Source organism: Alligator sinensis, unplaced genomic scaffold, assembly GCF_000455745.1.
Source record: "Alligator sinensis unplaced genomic scaffold, ASM45574v1 scaffold949_1, whole genome shotgun sequence".
NCBI lineage: Eukaryota > Metazoa > Chordata > Crocodylia > Alligatoridae > Alligator > Alligator sinensis.
Genome location: NW_005843210.1, coordinates 114,859 through 134,208, shown reverse-complemented (window position 1 = coordinate 134,208; position 19,350 = coordinate 114,859). Strand labels below are relative to the sequence as shown.

At 44.8% G+C, this 19,350-nt stretch overlaps 2 protein-coding genes across 2 annotated transcripts in view; both read right to left on the bottom strand.

Annotated features, from left to right (window-relative positions):
- Positions 1-5,778, bottom strand: part of LOC102386638 (olfactory receptor 13G1-like) — an 11,317-nt gene extending 5,539 nt beyond the window's left edge. Inside the window, exons 1-2 of the mRNA XM_006037974.3 lie at positions 5,722-5,778; positions 3,775-3,809 (exon numbers count right to left, since the gene is read on the bottom strand). Of these exons, the coding sequence (XP_006038036.3) occupies positions 3,775-3,809; positions 5,722-5,778 (92 nt within the window). The remainder of the gene's footprint in view (positions 1-3,774; positions 3,810-5,721) is intronic.
- Positions 5,779-14,139: 8,361 nt separating this feature from the next.
- On the bottom strand, positions 14,140-15,087 carry LOC106723148 (olfactory receptor 6F1-like). The gene has a single exon (XM_014526942.1). The coding sequence runs from the start codon at positions 15,085-15,087 to the stop codon at positions 14,140-14,142; it is 948 nt and encodes a 315-aa protein (XP_014382428.1).
- Positions 15,088-19,350: the final 4,263 nt, after the last annotated feature.

Sequence of the window (19,350 nt, the reverse complement as noted above, 5' to 3'; positions counted from 1 at the left end):
AAAGAGTGAGTGGTTTCTAGGAGGGAGGGCTCAGGTACATGTTTGTGATGTCCTAAAAAGTACAGATAGATATGTGAGTTGTTTGTAAATACCATAAGAGAAGGAGCAATAGGCAACATTAGAATAAACACCTAAGGGCTGACTTGCATCCCAACCAGCTCAATCTTTCATTTCAAGAAGCATGTCCACTCTTTCTCCCATTACAGCAGCTGTCCATAGTTCCTGATTGTGTGAGGGTTTTGCAGTATTGAAAAATGGTGTGTAAGTGCTTTGCATAACTTTAATTCGGTCTGTATCCAAACAGACCAGTGTCACTTTTACCAATGGTATTAAGTATACTTGTCTTAATCCATCGTTTCAGCTCTGAAATTCTTTAGGTCATTTTAATAAAAATAAACTGATGTAATAGTGATGACTTCCAAGTGCCCTCCTCAACCACCATGGCAATGAAGGGAGAATGGGACTGGGGAACAAAGTGATGTCAGTGTCCATGTAGTTCTTTCTTAACCAAAACTGAGGAAGGTGGAGAATGGGAGGGGGAGAAGAAGTGCAGTTTTCCCTCCACCAGAGATATGGGAGAGAGAATGGCCAAGGTTAGCCCCTTCATGGAGCAAACAGTATAGCACTCAGCTAATGGTGAATGTTCAGACCACTGTGATTTAAATCCACAATGCTCTGGAATTAGCAGCATAACTTTCACAAAGTTCCCCTTTGTTGTAAAACCCTGGCTTAATCATCCCCTATTTGAGCACAGCTCATTAATGCAATCATCAGGGCTGGGGGGTATGGCAATCATCCTGGTGACAACCCCATGCAGACATGCCAAGCCAAGGCCTAACACAGATGAACACAATGTTGACTGTTACCACCCTCTCCCATTGTTGGGAATCCTCCCCAACCCCAGCTGGTGCTCTGGTCTGCCATCAGCAGGTAGAAACTGGAATCCTGAGCGATTCAAAGCAAACCTGCCCCCACCCAGCTCAAACACCCTGAAAACATGTCTCCCTGACATTATAGGCATTTAGGATTGCCTATGTACTCATTAGCTGACAACATAAGGCAATATTTCTCCCATCTGTGAGAGTTTGGTGGAAGCACACCATGATTTACTGAGACCATGCTGGGGCCCTGAAACTTGCCAGATAGTTGGGTAGTGTTTGTATCTCCTCATGGCTTAATCCTGGGTTCTGGGAAGAAGGTTAGCTTGTCTCAAGCATCTGTTGATGGGAAAGTGTTCTTGGATTGTGACAGAAAAACAACAGTAACTTGGAGAAGACATTTGGCTCAAGGGGACTGTGAGGTGATTGGGCTGTGGGGAGTGATGTGGACAAGCTGGTCTGTTGGGATGTGCTTGAATGGTCAGTGTCAGTGGCATGGGAGATGTCATGTTTAGATGGCTAATTAGCCATGTGATTAACACCTGAATAGATGGATGGACTCCTAAAAGGCTTCCCAACCCTTTTGTGGGTGATCTTTGTTTTATCACAACAGTGGGAACTGGAGGGCCTCCTTTCTCTTCCTGATAAGACCCCAGGCCACTGTCAGTGGTCTCAGTTCACTTTGGCATCCAAAAAGTGATCAGGGCTCTATCATCTCATCCCTAGCCAGAATATGGGACAGCTTCTCCTAAAAGCTGCAACTTACCCTCTGAGACCCCGAGACACAATTGGTGTTCTTATAGCATGTATCCCACACACTCGGTACATTGCCCTCAGCTCAGCATTCTTGTCAAGCACTGTTGTTTTTGAACAGTGGCTTATCCTCAGTGAGCACTGGGTGTACTCATCCACTGATTGCAAGGTCATTGCTGTGTTCACTAGGCAGTCAGCTCACTAGCAGTGGAAAGTGGCAGAGGATGGTGGTGCTTGCATTCTGGATGCAGGCCACCTTGGACATAGTTTAAAGGGATCTCTACACTGTTACATCAGTGCTGGGGATGAGTCCTTGGGGTGAATGTGCAGAAAAAAAATGAGGCTGTGGGGTACCTTCAGACCTGGCTGTAAATTGGTGAGGTCACATATTGGCCAAAGCCTGTAACCTCTGAGAGGAGTTTGAAGTATGTCACAAGGTGAATCCGCAAAGCTCCACTTGGTTGGAAGCAAAGAATTGTGGGATACTGGAGGATGGACTAATTCCTTATTGTGCGCTCTTGGAAGGTGTAACGGTAACACGGAGTGCTTCATATGGAAGTTCTTTGTAGTTGTCAATGTTTTTGTCAGGGTTATTTGTGAGATAGACATTTTATTGTTTTTTTTTGGGGGGGGGGGTTTGGCTACTTCTGTTTTGTTGCACCTTTTGTAACACTTCAAGGGCAACTTCAGAACAAAGACATATTCCATCTGCCTATACCCTAAACATGTCAAATGGGGAAAAAACCCCATGTTGTTTGTAGGAAATATGGCATATGCATAGGAAGCTTTCCCCCCTTTGTTCTTATGGTAAAGAGTGTCCTAATGGTTTGATTATGCTTCTTCTTCCCCAGTTTATCCTCCTTGATTTATTTATTGAGAGTAATAGGGCATAGGTATTAGGACAGGATGGAGTTCATCCTTCCTTTCCTGAGAGTTAAGTGAAAGGGTTAAAGGTGCATGAATGATACAGATTGTCAACAATAATTTATCAGAAATCCCCGCCTACTGTATATTATTTAATCTAATAGCAAACAATGGTTTTAGAATAATAGAATTATAGAAAATTAGAGTTGGAAGGAACCTCAGGAGGTCATCTAGTCCAATTCCCTGCTCAAAGCAGGACCATCCCCAACTGGATAATCCAGGCCAAGGCTTTGTATAACTGAGTCTTAAAAACCTCCAAGCATGGACACACCACAACATCTCTGGGTAACCTTTTCCAGTGTTTTACTACCTAGCTAGTGAGAAAGTTTTTTTCCCCCCAATATCTAACCTAAACTTGCCTTGTTAAAACTTGAGACCATTGCTCCTTGGTCTGTCATCTGCCCCCACTGAGAACAGTCCAGCTCCATCCTCTTTGGGACCCTGCTTCAGGTAGTTGAAGGCTGCTATTAAATCCCCCGCAAGTCTTCTCTTCTCTAAGCTAAATAAGCTCAGTTCCCTCAGCCTCTCTTCGTAAGTCATGTGCCCCAGGCCCCTCACCATTTTTGTTACCCTCAGCTGGACTGTCTCCAATTTGACCACATCCTTTCTGTAGTGGGGGGCCCAAAACTGCATGCAATAGTTTTATAACAGAATATAACATGGTCTTCTAACATTTTGTCCCCTTTTGGAAACATAATATTATCCAGTCTCTGATGTTCTTGTAGTACTTCAACAAAAGTCCCAATGAAAATTAAAATGGGAATTTTAGCAACTACCATATCATTAAAACCTGTAAGGAAGTCACACATGTGGATATAAAGCTTTGAGAGACAATGTTTCACAGAAAACAGGAAATTAAGGGAAACACATGAGGTGGGATCAGTTGCTTTGGCTTGGTTTAAGCCCTGCTCTAAGCCCTGCTGGTGCCCCGCACTTCCAACCCACAGTCCCCTCTCCCAATGCCAGTCTTGGAAGCCATGCCTCATTTTTCTATTCATTCTAGCCCCGCCTATTGCAGGAACTGAGGAAAACTCTGCGGGACCCATGCCTTAGCAAGGGCAGGGTCTGCATCACTTGACCACCTTGGAGGACTGTGTGGGAAGTGGTGCTATGCATTACTGCTCCATGATACTCACCAATGAAGCCACCTGCTTACAGACACGGGAAAAGAAATGGTGCTTTAATTTGAGCTTGGTGCACCCCTATGCCAAACCAACACATGGCCAGAAGAAGCAGTGCATTAGTTGGATCCAGCTAACCAAGCACCTATATAGATCATGCAATTTAGCATGGCTTTTTGGTGTTTTTATCTAAAAGCTGAGTGAATCCAACTAAGGTGATGCTTCTTCTGGTAAAGCACCATTTTTCCTCCATGGTGCAATAAGGAGAAAAAATAGGAATGTGGGGGCCAGGGATGGGGGTGAGACTGGTGGCTGGGGGAAGCAGAGAGAGCACTTGCTGTGCACATGGCCTTGTGTGGGGGTGGGGGGTAGGGGGAAGCCTACCAAATTTGAGGACCAGGGGAAGCAGGTGCAATATCTTGGGAAGAGGAAGGCCCATCACTCTCCCTGTCTACTGTGGAGCCACAAAGGGCCCCAGCCCTAGCCCTAGTCATACCTGTTAGACCTGAACTCCGTGTGGCACCCAACAACTAGGGAGATGACAATCCAATTGCTCATGAATCCTATTACTCATTAGCCAGAGCAAGCAGGGAGCAAACAGAAGCACACATTGCTCTCAACAGCTTTATTCAGAATGGAGACAGCTTCAGGTGAGCTCCCTCATAGACACCCAGTCTATGAACATGGGGAGCAGCACTGAACATTAGTTTATTCACACGCCTTGGTTCATACATATTAACATTCCCCCCACCTATGTCCCTCCTTGGGTTCTCCCCATTTCTCCTCCCATCTCAAGCTCCGCCTCTGTTTACTGTTTACTTTATTAGCATGGAATTGCCTACACATTTCATTCATTTACACGTCTGTCTGCTAAGAGCGCATGCATAAGCCCATGAACTTGTTCATTGTGGCTCCCCGTATTCAGTCGGTGAGCGAGCTGGCCCAAAGCTGTCTTCATTCTGAATATAGCTGTTGTGAGCAAAATGTGCCGGTGTTTGCTCCCTGCCCTGCTCTGGCTAATGGGTAACAGGATCCATGGGTAATTGGACCGTTATCTCTCTAGTCATTGGGCGCCGCATGGAGTCGGGGTCTAACACAAATTACTAAAAAAACAGAACCACATTAGGTACCTAAACAATCTTCATTCCCCTGGGTAAACATGAACAGTCCTCAATTAAATTCTCACCCCTTCAGGTGTGCTCACTCTCAGTAGGTGGAAGCTCCTCTTCTATTGAACACAAATTTCTCATATCTTACCAGGTAGTTCAGGACTCCTTCCCAGTTAGGAGGATATTTAAAAAAACATTTAAATTACTAATAAAATCCCCTTCTCTCAAAAATTGAAATTAAATGTTTTATTTTGAGTTAAAGCTAAGCATTTTACCACAGATTAATGCATTTCTTTCTGTTTTGGTTCCAATGTTGGCTCATATTCATCATATGATCCACTGTAATCTCAAGGTTCTCCTTCACAGTACTGCAGCCTAGCCAGTCATTCCATAGTTTGTATTTGCACATGAAATTATTTCATCCCAGGGCAGGATTTAGCATATGTTTTGTGGAATTTCATCTGGTTGATTGCAGACCAATCTGGATCAGAGTTCTACAGTCCAGTGTGTCTACAATCACACCCGACTTGGTGTCATCAGCTTTGCTACATGTGCTCTTGACACCATCTTCCAAGTGATTAATGAAGAAATTAAACAATACTGGACCTAGGAGAGATTCCTGGGGAACCCCACTTGGTACCTCCTCCCAACTAGGCTTTGAACCATTGATGACTACTCAAAGACTAAACATTGATCCATCCAGTTTGGTACCCACCTGAAAACACTTTTTTTCCTAGTCTATATTTCTTTAGTTCTTTGATGAGAATGTTGTGAGAGACACTGTCAAAAGTCTTACTAAAGTCAATGTATATCACATTCACTTTTTTTCCCTGAACCACAGAGTCTGTCATGTTATCACAGAAGGAAATTAGATTGGTCAGGAGTGACTTGCTCTTGGTGAGTCCATCCTGGATGTTTCTGATCACATTGTTCTACACTTATGTGCTTCACAATGTATTCCTTGAGGACCTGCTCCACAATCTTTTCAGGCATTGAGGTCTGGCTGACTGTTTTGTAATTTCCTGAATCCTCCTTTCTCTCTTTCTTAAAGAGGGACACTATATTTGCCCTTTTTTCAGTCATCCAGGACCTCACCCAATTCCACAGGTTGTCAAAGAGGATAACCAGTGGCTCCGAAATTACCTTAGCCAATTTATTCAATTCCCTAGGGTAGGGGTGTCAACCTCATCTGCCCCATGGAACTCCACTGCATATAGCACCCCTCTGCCTGGTCCAGAATAAAAGCTGCACATGGAGCCAGGTCCAGCCTACAGGGTGGGTGCTGTGCGCAGCATGGATTCCAGACTGGCTAGAGTGGGTGCCTCATGTGGCACAGTCCCAGACGATCTAGAGCAAGCACTGGCTCCAGCATATAGGAATCCCATGGACCCACTTTGGCTGGTCTTGCACTGTAATGCACAAAGTGTCCAACTCTCAGAACTGCACTGCCAGTGCCTCCTGTTCATAACTGGCTGCAGTTGGTGCTTCCTGCATGCAGGATGCATCCCAGACTGGCCAGAGAGGGTGCTACATGAAAGAGCAGACCTGGACTGGCTGGGGAGGGGGACAGCTCCAGGATGTGGGGGGGGCCCTGCATTGGCCCTGTGCAGGTGACATGTACAGCACAAGTCCCAGAACTGGCATGGAGGGTGCTGCATTATCCCAGGCCCTGCACAAGGGTTTAGTTCAGTGTGATCTGCATGTGGGGTGGGAGCTTATTAGAGACCCAGGGCTAGCACCAGGGACCAGATGATGCATCTTCAGAGACCCTATCTTTGATACCTTTGCCCTAGGTATCTTTGATACCTCATTTGGCCCTGCTGACTTGAAACCATCTAGCTTCTCTAGATAATCCCTAACCTGTTCTTCTACTACTCCGGTCTGTCCCCTTTCATGTCTTTGAGTGGCGGCCCCTAGACATTTTTGACAACTATGGAAATATCATCTGGACCTGACCAGAGGATGTTGTAGCACGATGGCTGCCCACCCAGTGGTGGCCCTAAGACTCTGGAGGTAATCCACACAACTGAGGACATCAAATAGTCCCTTTCCTGTCTTTGCTGCCATATGCACTAGTCATCTAGCCTTTATTTGTAAAATCTGAAGTAAAAAAGCCAGTCAAGATTTCAGCCTTCTCTGCATCATCCATAAATAGATTGCCTTCTGCCTTCCATAAGGGACTTATTGTTTCTTTGGTCTTCCTCCTACTCTTGACATAATTGCAGGCTCCATTTCAAGTCCCTTGCCAGTTGAATCCCAAATTGTGCCCTAACTTCCCTAATTTTCTCCTTGCTTGTGAAATCCTTATATTCTTTCTTAGTAATATCATCAAATTTCAGAATTTTCTATGATTCCCTTTTGAGTTTCAGCTTTAGCCAGGCTGGTCCCCTGTTGAACTTCTCATTCTTCTGTCTCATTGAGATAGCCTTGCTCCTGCTTCCTTAATAGATTCTCCTCAGGTTCATCTAGTTCTCCTAGATCAGGGGTAGGCAAAATATGGACCATAGGCTGAATTCAGCCCACCAGACCATCTGATCTAGAAAATTAATATTAATCTTCCCCTGGCTGCCTGTCAAAGATGACAGGAGCCAGGGGCAATAGGACCCAGGGGAAGCCACAGCAGGACCCTGCAGCAGCAAGGCCTTCCCAGTCCTGCCCCCACTCAGGTGGAAGCCCCTGCCTAGCAGATGGAGCTGGGCTGGTCTGCACCAGCATGGAGAGAGGTGAGCTGACCCGGCTTCATAGATCCCCTGTGAGACAGGACCCCACGCTCCTGCCACCCCTCTCTGGGCCCCACCAGTGCTGGCCCCAGTGCACCACCATGGTCTCTGCACTGCCATTACCCTGCTTGAAGAGCTACATGCCCTGCCCTACCTCTGGGTTAGGCATAAACAATTTTGTGAATAAGACATGTATGCCATCTGTTCACCCCAAATCAAATGTGCTGAGTATTAGAGAATACTTGAGGCTATTATGTCATCCTTGCATCCTTGGAATGCAGCATGGTTCAGTAAACAGGCCTCTTCCTCCTCCCATCCCTTCACCAATTTTCTTTATCTATAAAATGTGAGTGACACCATCTAATGACACCTGCTGATGGCCAGGCAGGGAAAGGAGTTTCCCTGTGCTCTGTGCCCAGGAGTGAAGCCTGCCTGAGCAGAACCGACTGCCCCCTGTTAGGCATGCTCTACACCCTGGCCATCAGGCTGCTGCTGCATGTGCTGTGGCACTGCCTGAGTGGTGTGGCCTTGCCATCAGCCATGGGCCCATCCATTGGCCCTCCGCTCCAGCTGACGGCATATGCAGGTGATGTGACCATCTTCCTTAACATCCAGGAAGATGTGTGATCCCTGACAGACTGCCAGTGAGCCTATGAACGCACCTGCTTGGCCTGTATCAACTGGGCCAAGAGTGATACCCTGCTGCTCTGTGCATGGACCAGCACGACCCCCCTGGATTTGATAGGGGGCCTCACTTGGTGCCATGAGGGCCTCAAAGTGCTGGGCATGTTCCTGGGGCCACTGAACTTCATGGTGTGTAACTGGGATAGCCTTGAGGAGGGGGTGGAGGCCCACCTGCAACAGTGGCACTGGTGCCTACCCAGCTTCTTCTACCAGGGATGTGTCTTCATCACTAACCACCTAGTGGTGGTGACCCTGTGGCACTGGTGTGCCATGCTGAACCCACTACAGGACCTAGTCAAGAGGCTTCAGCACCTGTTGGTATATTTTTTCTGGGATGGGCACCACTGGCTCCCATGAGCTGTCCTTTACCTACCTGTCACTGAGGGGGACCAGAGCCTGGTCAACCTGGTGAGCAAGGTGGCCACCTTCTGCCTGCAAGCTCTTCAGTGACTCCTCTACAGCAAGGAGCATCTACCCTGGTGATAAGTGGTGTGCCGGTTCCTGCAGAGGGTGGGGGCCCTCATCTTCAACTGGGAGCTCTTCCTGCTCCTGAACAGGGTGGTGCATCTGGCCTCCTACTGCAGTGTGGTACAAGCCTGGCAGGCCACCTTCCGCCTCCAGCCCTGGACTCAGCACCTGCAGTTCTCACAGCTGCTGAGGGAGACCCTGGTGCACAACCCTGCCTTGGGGCACCCCGTGCCAAGGCTGGCCTCTGCCAGCCTCATGGCTGCCTTTGTCCAGGCACATGTCCTCTGCTCGGTCCATCTCCTTGACCCCACTCGGTCGGCCTGGCTCTCGCCCGAGGCCCTGACCACCCAGCTGGGCATGCGCTCCATCCGCAGCGTGGGTCATCTCTTGTGTGACATCCAGGCTTCCCTCCCACCAGAGGCAGCAAGCACCCTGGATGACCATCTCCAGGAGTGCCAGGTCCCCCTTGCCATGGATGCCCTGAGCGAGGCCTTCCCCCTGCTGCCAGTCACCCTGACTGTGGCTGGTGAGCTTGCTGGAAGACCTGGCACCCTGCTGACACTCCCCATGCCTACTGACAGACACAAGTTGCTCCTTTGCTTCCCTGCCCTGTAGAAGCTTTTATGCCTGTGCGGTTCACATCAGTTCACACAGTGTCACCTGTGTTATGAGGTTTTGCTTGTCTGCAGCTTGAGGTGCAATTTCCCCCAAGCCCCTGCACCTATCTCCTTGAAACTTGTCAGGCTTTGTGGCCCGAGCAGGGGCTAGCACGCCTACAGTTTTAACCTCACCGTGGCTTAACACATACATGTGACATGAGTTTTGCTTTCAAGATTTTGGGATGCAGGTTCCCCAAACACCCTGTATCTATCTCCTTGGAACTTGGCAGGCTTCATGCACTCTGAAGGGGCTACCATTCCTGCAAGTTTCATCTAAATCAGACCAGAAATGACAAAGTTATAGGCAGTTTTGTCCTTCCCCATTATATCCTATGGGCAAAACATCGAAATGGGAAAAACTGTTTCGATGGAACGGAAAGGAATGGTTGTTTCAAATTGAAACAAAATTTGAAACAGAACACTGTTCCATCAAAATGCTGAAACGCTGGTCGAACAGAATGCTGCCATTTCACACAGCCCTAAATACTTGCAGCAATACTGGAAGTATTGGGTGCTATGGTACTGGAGAACTGAAATCTCCTGGAGTGAAAGCTTAGGGAATCAATTGCTTCTTGTTGTTCTCTCATAGAAGACAGACCATCACAAAAACCAAAACCTCTCTCTCTATTCTGTGATTGTCCTAACATAAATCCATCATGAACACTTTTCTTAGCATTTCTTGTATAAATATAGACTGTTCATATAAGTCAAAATTTGCAGAATAAGATTCAAGAGAGGATATAGGTCCAGCGGGAAATAAATTGTTGCTCTTTCAGTTTATTTCACACAAGTCATACTACACCCTTGGCTGTCGGTCACTAAAAAGTGGGGTTAGTTAGCATTATAGGGTAGTTAGAATTACTAGATAACTGGTCGGGGAGAAGTGGAAGAGAGAGAGAAAGAGAGATGATTTAGGGTATGAATAGTCTGTTTACAGCCCCCCTGCCCTCTTCATTCTTCATGTCTTTCTCCATTAATGATAAAACACAGAAGTACGCATTGTTTCCTGGATCCTGAGCTGATGTAAAATCAGCATAATTTTATTGAAGTATATGGAAATAAATATATGTATAGCAGCTGAGGATTTGACCTTGACTATCTATTCTAGTCTGTTCTATATCCTATACCACACCCATGACCATGGTACATGTATACTCTTATACTTCTCTGTAGAATGTGAATAGAAGTCAGAGTTTGCTAGGATCCTACCTTTGTGTCCCTTTGATTGTACTTTTACATGGATCCTTGACAAGCAGCTTCTGCTCTCAGATTTCCAGTGATCAAAAGGGGAGATGTGGCATTTATTCTAGTTAATTAGAGCAAGCTTTGGGGACATTAGCTCCATCTAAGTATAAAAACTGCAGGATAGATGTGAACAGTGCCATATTCTATTAGGTGAAACACAGTTTAACAAAGTTAGCCTAGCATCATGGTTACTTAAAACAGATCTGCCAACTCAAATCAATAGCAACAGAGATTTTTACTTTGAAAAATGGTAGAAACAAAAGAAAAAAAAGGTGGATTTGTGTGTCCAGTACTGTGCCAAGCAGCAGGAGATCTGGGTTCACCTCCTGGATTAGCAATAAAATCTATGGCCATTCTTCCCCAGGTCATACCTTTCAAATGAGTCAAAAACAGCTCCCAGCAGCTCCAGTGGAGTTGCACCAATATGCACCAGTTGAGTACCTGGCTCCATTTACTCCAATGAAATTGTGAGTGGTTTACACAAAGTGTGGTTTGGCTTATGGCAACAATTCCCTCACTTAGTGTTAGAATTCAGCAATGACCATTAATTACCAAATTCATGAGAGAAGTACAGAAAACAACAACATACAACATTTTCCCTTTGATCTTTATTTAATTTCCTGCTTTACACTTAGTTATATAAACAGCATACAGTTAATCCAAAAAGATGTACATTAATTTCAAGTTCCAAAGTAATGCCACTACCTCTAAGCTGAAGAGAAACATAGTAATTGCCCATACAGGGTGTCTGTACACAAGCAGTTCCTTGTAATTACAGCACATCAAAGTAGGCTTGATTAGTCAAGTCTGCTGGGTAATGGTAATTACCATGCTCCAGCATACTCCAGGCTCTTCTATGTCAGAGTCACCTCTCTTTAAAATGGTGGTGGGGGCACTTTAACTAAAGCTCATTGCAAGAGCTTTAGTTAAATTGCCCCTGAACCCATTTTTAAGCATGGGGACACTGATACACAAAATGCTGTAGGTGCTTTAATTAGAGCAGCTCTTGAACCACTCTAATTAAAGTGCTCCAGCCCCACCCCCCTCAACTCCCAGAGCACATGTATAAATGCCCATAAGTACCTGCTATATTTTAAAATAGCCTCACTGCACCCACACCATGGAGCAGCTGCTGTGCAGGTGCCAGGTTGGGAAGTGATAAGCCCTCAGAGGCCCTGATCACCACTGCTAGAGCTGGTGAGTGTGAGGCTTTTTTTTTCCTTTTAAAGTGCTGGGGCTAGGCTGGGGCAGGGTGGGGGGAGGGGCGAGGGGCAGGAAAATCAGAGGCAGGGTGGGGTGGGAAGATAGGGGAGCAGGGGCTGTGCAAGGGGGGCTCTGCCACATGGCCCCACAGCCTCTGCTACAGCCAGTGAGTGTGGGGCTTTTTTATTTTTTTAAGTGCTGGGAGACTGGGCTGAGTGGGGGATGGAGCCAGGCAGGGCAGCCATGGGGGCTTCTCTCATGGCTCCCCTGGCTGTGCTTGGCATGGGCTGCACTGACCAGACTCGGGTGCTGGCACTGGCCCCAGCCAGCAATGGCAGTATGCTGTCATCCCACACATGGATCTGGGGGCCGGTGCCCCCCAGGAGAGCTGCAGGGCTGTGCCAGACTCCTCCCAGGGGGTGGGGCACAGGCCCCTAGATCTGCATGCAGATGACAGCAGACTGCCATCCCCCCCCAGAGCAATGGGATTGGAAGGGACCTCAGGGACAGATTGCAGATACTGCCCAGATGTCAATATTAAAGCAGTCCTTAAGCCCCTCTTCCCCCTCCCTCTTCTTAGTTTCTGTTTACCTGCAAGCCTGGCTCCGAAACATTTCAGATGGTTTTGTTTCAGAGATGTTTTGGAGCCTTCTGTTTCATTTCACATTCAGTGTTTCGGGCACCAAAACACCTCTGAAATGAAATGGCTGCCAAAATTTCACACAGCCCTACAGGATAATACCTAGCTAATGAACTAATGGCCAGAGTGCAGCCCAACTGGGTATCTTCAGTGTGCATGTGGAAGCTAGTGCTTCTGCACTGAACCTGGAATAAAATCCCAAACTATATTTATAGAGTTATTATATGCTAAAAATAACACGTACACAGCTGGGTTGCCTAAGTGTTGCAGCTGCCTTTAAAGTGGTCTCAGACCAGCAAAGACTCCCTATGCCCGATGAAGGGTGACTGCCTGAAAACTTGCTAAGAACTTTTTTCCTCTCCAACTACTCAGTTGGCCTAATAAAAGATATCACATCTACCCAAAGAACCTTGCCTGCCTAGAAGGAAATAGGATTTAATTAAAAAAGAATACTCGTAAGAGTGTAGGTCAGGAAGGAAAACATGTAGAGAGAAATCTGTCTGCAATTTACCATATGCAAAATGGCAAAAACTTGTGGGTTGTTTTATTGGATCAACTGCATGAATGGGATAGTTTTAGACAATGCTTCAAATGAAGACAAAAAGCCCCGTATTGGAAAGCTTTTTCTAAAACTATCTCAATCATGCAGCTGATCCAATAAAAAGATAGACTAGAATCCTTTCTTCTTTCATAGTTCCTGGCCTACATCACTCCAACACTACCACTATATGCAGAATATTATTTGTAAAATAGTAGTTTGGTTTCAATGCCTAAAGTTTTAAATTAGGGGAGGGGGGAACAAAACGGTTGACCCAAAGCATGGATAAGATGTCCTCCTGCTCACTGCTTGTTGTGATTATTCTCAAAACTTAAGAAGATGACCTGTTACTAAAGTAGGAATTTTAATATCCTCTCTCCTCTCCCCACCCCCTCCCGAGGGAAATGAGGAGGGTGGAATAGGAACACGGACATCTAAGTCCACTTAGATGTCAAAAGGTGAACTGGATGGGGATCTTATACCATGCGAAAAAAGTCAGTGAGGACTTTAAGAGACAATGGAGATTAGGACCTTATATTTACAAGGAAAAGTTGCGAGGTAAGAATTTCTTTACGTGGTATTTTTATTGTACCAACTGTGTATTTGGGATAAAGAAAAGTAGACAAGCTTTTCAATGCAAGGCATAGTTGTTCCAATAAAGATACCTCCCTAATAAATCCTTACCTCTTGGATAATTTGTGGACCACCACGGCTACAATATCAGTCTTACGTTACCAGGGAAAAGACAAATACATACTAATATGCGGGGCCATTTGGTTTATCAGTAAATCCAAAGGAAGAGTGCCCCTACTGGCCAACTATATTACTTGTTGCAACATAATAATTCCTAATACTGTATAAGCACCAAATTTGATGTATAAAAGAACACAACACCTGATTACCATGCATCTTTGTCCCTGACATACATTGTCCTCTAGCATACCAGCACCCATCCAGTGAAGAAGCATTCATCCACTGAAGAGAACATCCTCTACTGAGTAGTATACAACACCCCCCCAACACACACACCCTCCCACACACACAGCATCTTGTACAATATGGAGAGGGAAGGCTACCACTTACTGAACTGCATGCTCTGCTCATTGCAACTCCTCTGTTCATTTAACATCTCTCAAAGTATCTCCTAAAGTTACTTTGATTAATGTGAACACATGCAGATTGAAAATCCTGGTGGCATCACAAGAAGTTCATGCAGAGCGTCTTCTGTGAGAAGGCTTTTCTCAGGGCCTTTTTCATTTCTCTGTTCCTGAGACTATAGACCATGGGGTTTATCAGCGGTGTGACCACTGTGTAAAACACTGACACTACTTTCCCTAGGTTGAATGATTGGTTCACCCCTGGCCGAACATACATGAAGATAATGGTGCCATAGTAAATGGAAACTACCATGAGGTGGGAGGCACAGGTGGAGAATGGCTTTCTCCATTGTTTGTCTGAAGACATCTTGATGAGGGCAACCACAATGTGAATGTAAGAGGCTACAGTGAAGGTGAAGGATCCCAGGATCACAACAGATGTGAGCGTGTATCCGGCTACCTGTTGAATGTAAGTGTCTGTGCATGAGAGTCTGAACAGTGGGTCTGCATCACAGAAGAAATGATCTATGTGGTCAGGGCCACAGAAAGGCAGCTTAGAAATCATGACTGTGGGCAGCAAGGGAGAGAGGAAGCCACAGACCCAGCAGGCAACAGGCAAGTTAAGACAAAGGCTGCTGTTCATGAGGCTGCTGTACTGCAGTGGATTGCATATGGCCAAATACCGGTCGTAGGCCATGGCTGCCAAAAGGAAACACTCAGTGGCCCCCAGAGAAAAAAAGAAGTAATACTGAGCAATGCAGCCACCCACAGTAATGCTTGGTCTCCTGGACAGGAAACTGGAGAGCATCTTTGGAACAGTGACTGAGGTATAGAACACCTCCAGGCATGACAAGTTGCTGAGGAAAAAGTACATAGGAGTATGGAGTTGTGGATCAGACAGAGTCAATCCAATGATGAGACAGTTTCCAGCTAGAGAGAAGATGTAAATGACCATGAAGATCAGGAAGAGCAAAAGCTGCACTTCTGAATGAGTGGAGAAACCTAGTAAGATGAATTCAGTCACCACAGTCTTGTTTTCTTGACCCATGTCTCCATTAGACTTGAAATCTTGGGGAACAATAACATCATATCCTTTAAGCCACTGCACCTCCGACTTCTATCTCAGCTACAGAAATGAGAGGGAGAGTCAGAAAGAGAAAGTTGTCATCCCAATTTTAGTATTTCTATAGGTGGCATTATTGACAAGAGTTCTGCTTTTTTCTCTGTAAAAGGAGTGACCGAAGGAAGTGTCATTTAGGTTAAACAGTAAACAGTATTTTGGACCCAGTATTTAGTAACTAGAGCTTGACTTAAATATCAATGGCAAAACAAAAGAAAGTGTAATGCAGGATTAAATTAATAGAAAGTAGTATTTGCTTTTAATTATACTCTTTTCATTTTAGTCAGACAAATACATTTTAATTCAATCAAATGCAAAATTATACACCTAGGAACAAAGCACTCAGTTCATACCTGCAAAACGAAGGTATTGTGGAAATCAGTGACTTGAAAGAACTGGAGTCAGGCTGGAGGAGCATTTCACCATGATCTCCCAGTGCAATATGTGATTGAAAAAAAATAAAATAAAAGGTACTAATGAAATCTTTGGATGTATAAAACAGGGAGCAGTAAGCCTGAGTGGGGAAATGATTTTTCCCCTGTACACAATAATGGTGACAACCGTGGTACACTACTGTATTGTGCTGCCACTAAAACAATTTGAGAATTAGAAGTCATGCTTGGCAGGGAGATAGTTAGAGCTCATTACCTTCAACTTTTCAAAATAAGGATGGAAAAAAGACCTGATGAGAGCGTGTGATTACCTACAGAGAGAAAACACCTGACACTAGAAGCGGAAGGAGTCAGAACAAGATGCAAGGCTGGGGATTTTTTGTCAGATATATCCAAATAAAAAATTGTGTACATAATTCAGAAAATGAATGATTAATTATTGAAACTAATTAACAAGGGAAGCCCTCAGCATTTTTTTCTATACTACCATGCTTATCACCACATTTCTAATGAAAAGTAAAGATGGGGAAAATCCCATTTGATCTGTAACCACTTATTTTGGACTTATGAACCATCAGTGATCCACCTACCTCGCTGATCTAGCAGATGAAGAGGACCTGTGCTCTTTATGGCTTTGAACAAATGCTAACTCTATTCTCCAGTTCCACATATGAATAATTGAGCTTCATAGAGACCTTTAAAGTGCAAAGGAAAAAAAAGGGAGGGGGGGGGGCCTGCAAGAGAAATGTTAATGAAATCTGTCCTCATATTGTTGTAGTTATCATTTCTCCTTGTTTCTTCATAATCATTCTGCCTCTGATGGTGGACATAGTCCAGTTTTTCTGTGTGTTTATGTTATCCATCTGAAGAATGCAAATGATGTCAATATGTCCATCTAGCCAGGACTTAATTCCCTCCTTGCTCACTCCAGTGTAAATCAGGATTAATTTCTTTCACTCACCTGAGGTATAAATTAAGGATAACTCCAAAGGAGTAAGATGGACGGTTTTAACTCCAACTTTTGTAAAAGCAAAGGAGTCATGCCACTAATAACAAGAGAGTCACAGCAATGTGAAACAGAGACAGAAAATGAGAATCCAAATCAACAGCCTTGTTCATTAAGGCAGGCTGATTTCCCTGAGTTTTTTTCCAAATAGTATCACTGATATTAAAATATATATATATTTCAGTTCAACCTATATGGCCACAAAACACTTACTGTTCCTGGTACTTAGAATGAGGACTTCTTCTGCATCTTCAACATGGCGAGGATGTCTTTCTTAGATGGCAAGAGACTTTGAACAGGCTTGTTTTCTGTATGTAGCTGCACAACCACAAATAAAGACTAGTGATCTGGTGAATGTATCACTGAATTATGGGAAGGTGCTGATAATTCATTGTCTTGTTAAACTGTAAAAGGCTGTTTGCAAGCAAAGAAATAATGAGGAAAGTCAAGAAGTGGAATTTATTGTTAGAATTGAGCACTAGGGAGGGAAACCCTAGGGAAATGTAAAGTCATATCTAACCAAATCAAAATGGGAGGCTGAAATACTGCCCCTATTTGAAATCAGTAACGAAACTCCCTGTTACTGGGTCATACACCTATTTCCATGCAAGTGGGTTTTTCTCCTTAAGAGACCCTCAGACAGTCCAAACAACGTTCCATAAGCATGCTGGGGTGCCTGCAGCCCTGCTGCCTGCATTTGCTCCCTTGGGAACCACTTGGCCAGTCCTTCCGAGAAAACAAAAAACAACAGCCTTTGGCCCAAACAAACAAACAAACAAACCTTTAGCCTTTCTGCAAGTAGCAGGAAATGGCCATTTAGATCTGGCCTTCACTAGAAACAAGCTCTTCTGGGTTCCAGCCTGGTTCCAGCCAGCAAATTGCTCCTTCCCATCTCAAGTTTTACTTACTTTATTACCTCTTTGACTTTTAACTTCCTGCTAACCACCCACAGCAGGACTTCTACCCTGGGTTGTCTGCATCCCTTAAAGTGCCAGACTTCCCTGTTACATATTCCCCTCCCCAACCCAAGCATAGAGTCCAAGACTCACTCTTCCCCATTCACTTTGCAATCCTCCCCACCCCTCAAGGAAGTCAGCATTAGCATGTGCCACTGCAGGGCAATTTCTATCAGGTCTTCAGAACACCCAGGCTGAATATAACTGCAATCTGTAAGTGGGCAGCCATGGCAGCAGTGCCCAGGTTGGCCACATGACAAACAGAGTTGGGTCTAGTGCTTGCTCTTGGTTGTGATCCTCTTCTGGTGCTAAATCCATGGCCTGAGGTCCCTGAGCCACCCCTGTTACTTCAGGATCCCCAGGCTGAGTGCATGACCTCCACCCCACGGCACGTAAGTCAAGCCCTGCTTTCTTCACTTAATATTCAGGCTTTGTTAGGACTGTTTCTTTTGTCTGATTGGAGACTCCCCACACTCTAATTTTGTCTCTAAAAAGTTCTTAGTGAAGAAGACTGCATTCTTAAGGTCTATAACTCAGTGTCTACAGATCCATTCCCAGGACTCCACCAGAAATATCTGAACTGTTTGACTCTCACTAATTCCACAGTTTTCATGCATGAGTTGGATTCCATTTTCAGGCACCAGGTGCATAGATATTCAAGACACTGCATAACTGTCCAAGCAGGAAGCTCATAGCTGAAGTGGAGGACTTCCTTGGGCCCACAGAAGTTCACATTTAACAGCAGAAGTTTATTGACGAGCACATACAAAAACAGCAGTGTCCATGCAGCACCACCAGTTGACAGCACACTTGTTTGTTCACAATGCTCACAAAATGCTGTAGGTCACATACAGCAAGATACTGGTCATAAGCCATCACTGACAGCATGAAACCCTCAGTACCACCAGATATGATGATCGATAAGGAATACCTGCGTAGAGAAGCCAATGGCAGAAATAGTTTACTCTTGTGTTAATAAATTCTGCAGAATTTTAGGGATGGTGACACAAGAATAGTAGACAATATCAAGGCAAGATAAGGCACAAGATGAAGAAGTACATAGGAGTGTGAAGCTGAGGGTCACTCATCAGCATTCTGGCAATGTTGCCCATTAGCATAATTAAGTAAATGACTACAAACACCAGAACCAGGAAAAGCTGGAGTTGTGGGTCATTGGAAAGCCCCAAGAGAATAAATTCAGTCACATTCATTTGACATTCCATTAACATTTAAAACTCAAAGCTTTCTGAGCTGTCCAAAATGGGGAAAAAATAAACATAATTAACTAACATGCTAATGATATATACACAATTTATTTTGGTAATTGGAACAAAAGGAAAAATAATGAAGGGATTTGACAACACATGAACATATTGCTATCAAAAGCTACAAGCTGGAGTTATTTTATCTTGGATGGTAAACTATTATACACTTACCTTGGAAAAGTCTTTGAAAAAATCAACTAACTCCATTTCAATTACTGTGATACAACATGTACTTGGGATACTTTCTTATGGAAGATTTCCATCTGTCTGCCAGGGATGGCCTGTATCACTTGAACACTTAGAACACTTGAAATAGTTGTAATGCAATAGAATCAAAGAGCCCTAGACATGAGTAGATCTAGGATTTTGTAGAGGGGGTTGCAGATTTTGCGTTGCACCTCATACATAACACAACCCATATTTTTTTCTAGAGGCATCATGAACAGGTCCAGGGAGGTGATACTTCCCCTCTATATGGCATTGGTCAGGCCACAGTTGGAGTACTGAATCCAGGGCTGGGCACCACACTTCAAGAGGGATGTGGATAACCCTGAGAGGGTTCAGAGGAGGGC

Coding starts and splice junctions, on each gene's coding strand:
- LOC106723148 (XM_014526942.1), bottom strand. CDS start 15,087: ATGGGTCAAGAAAACAAGACTGTGGTGACTGAATTCATCTTACTAGGT.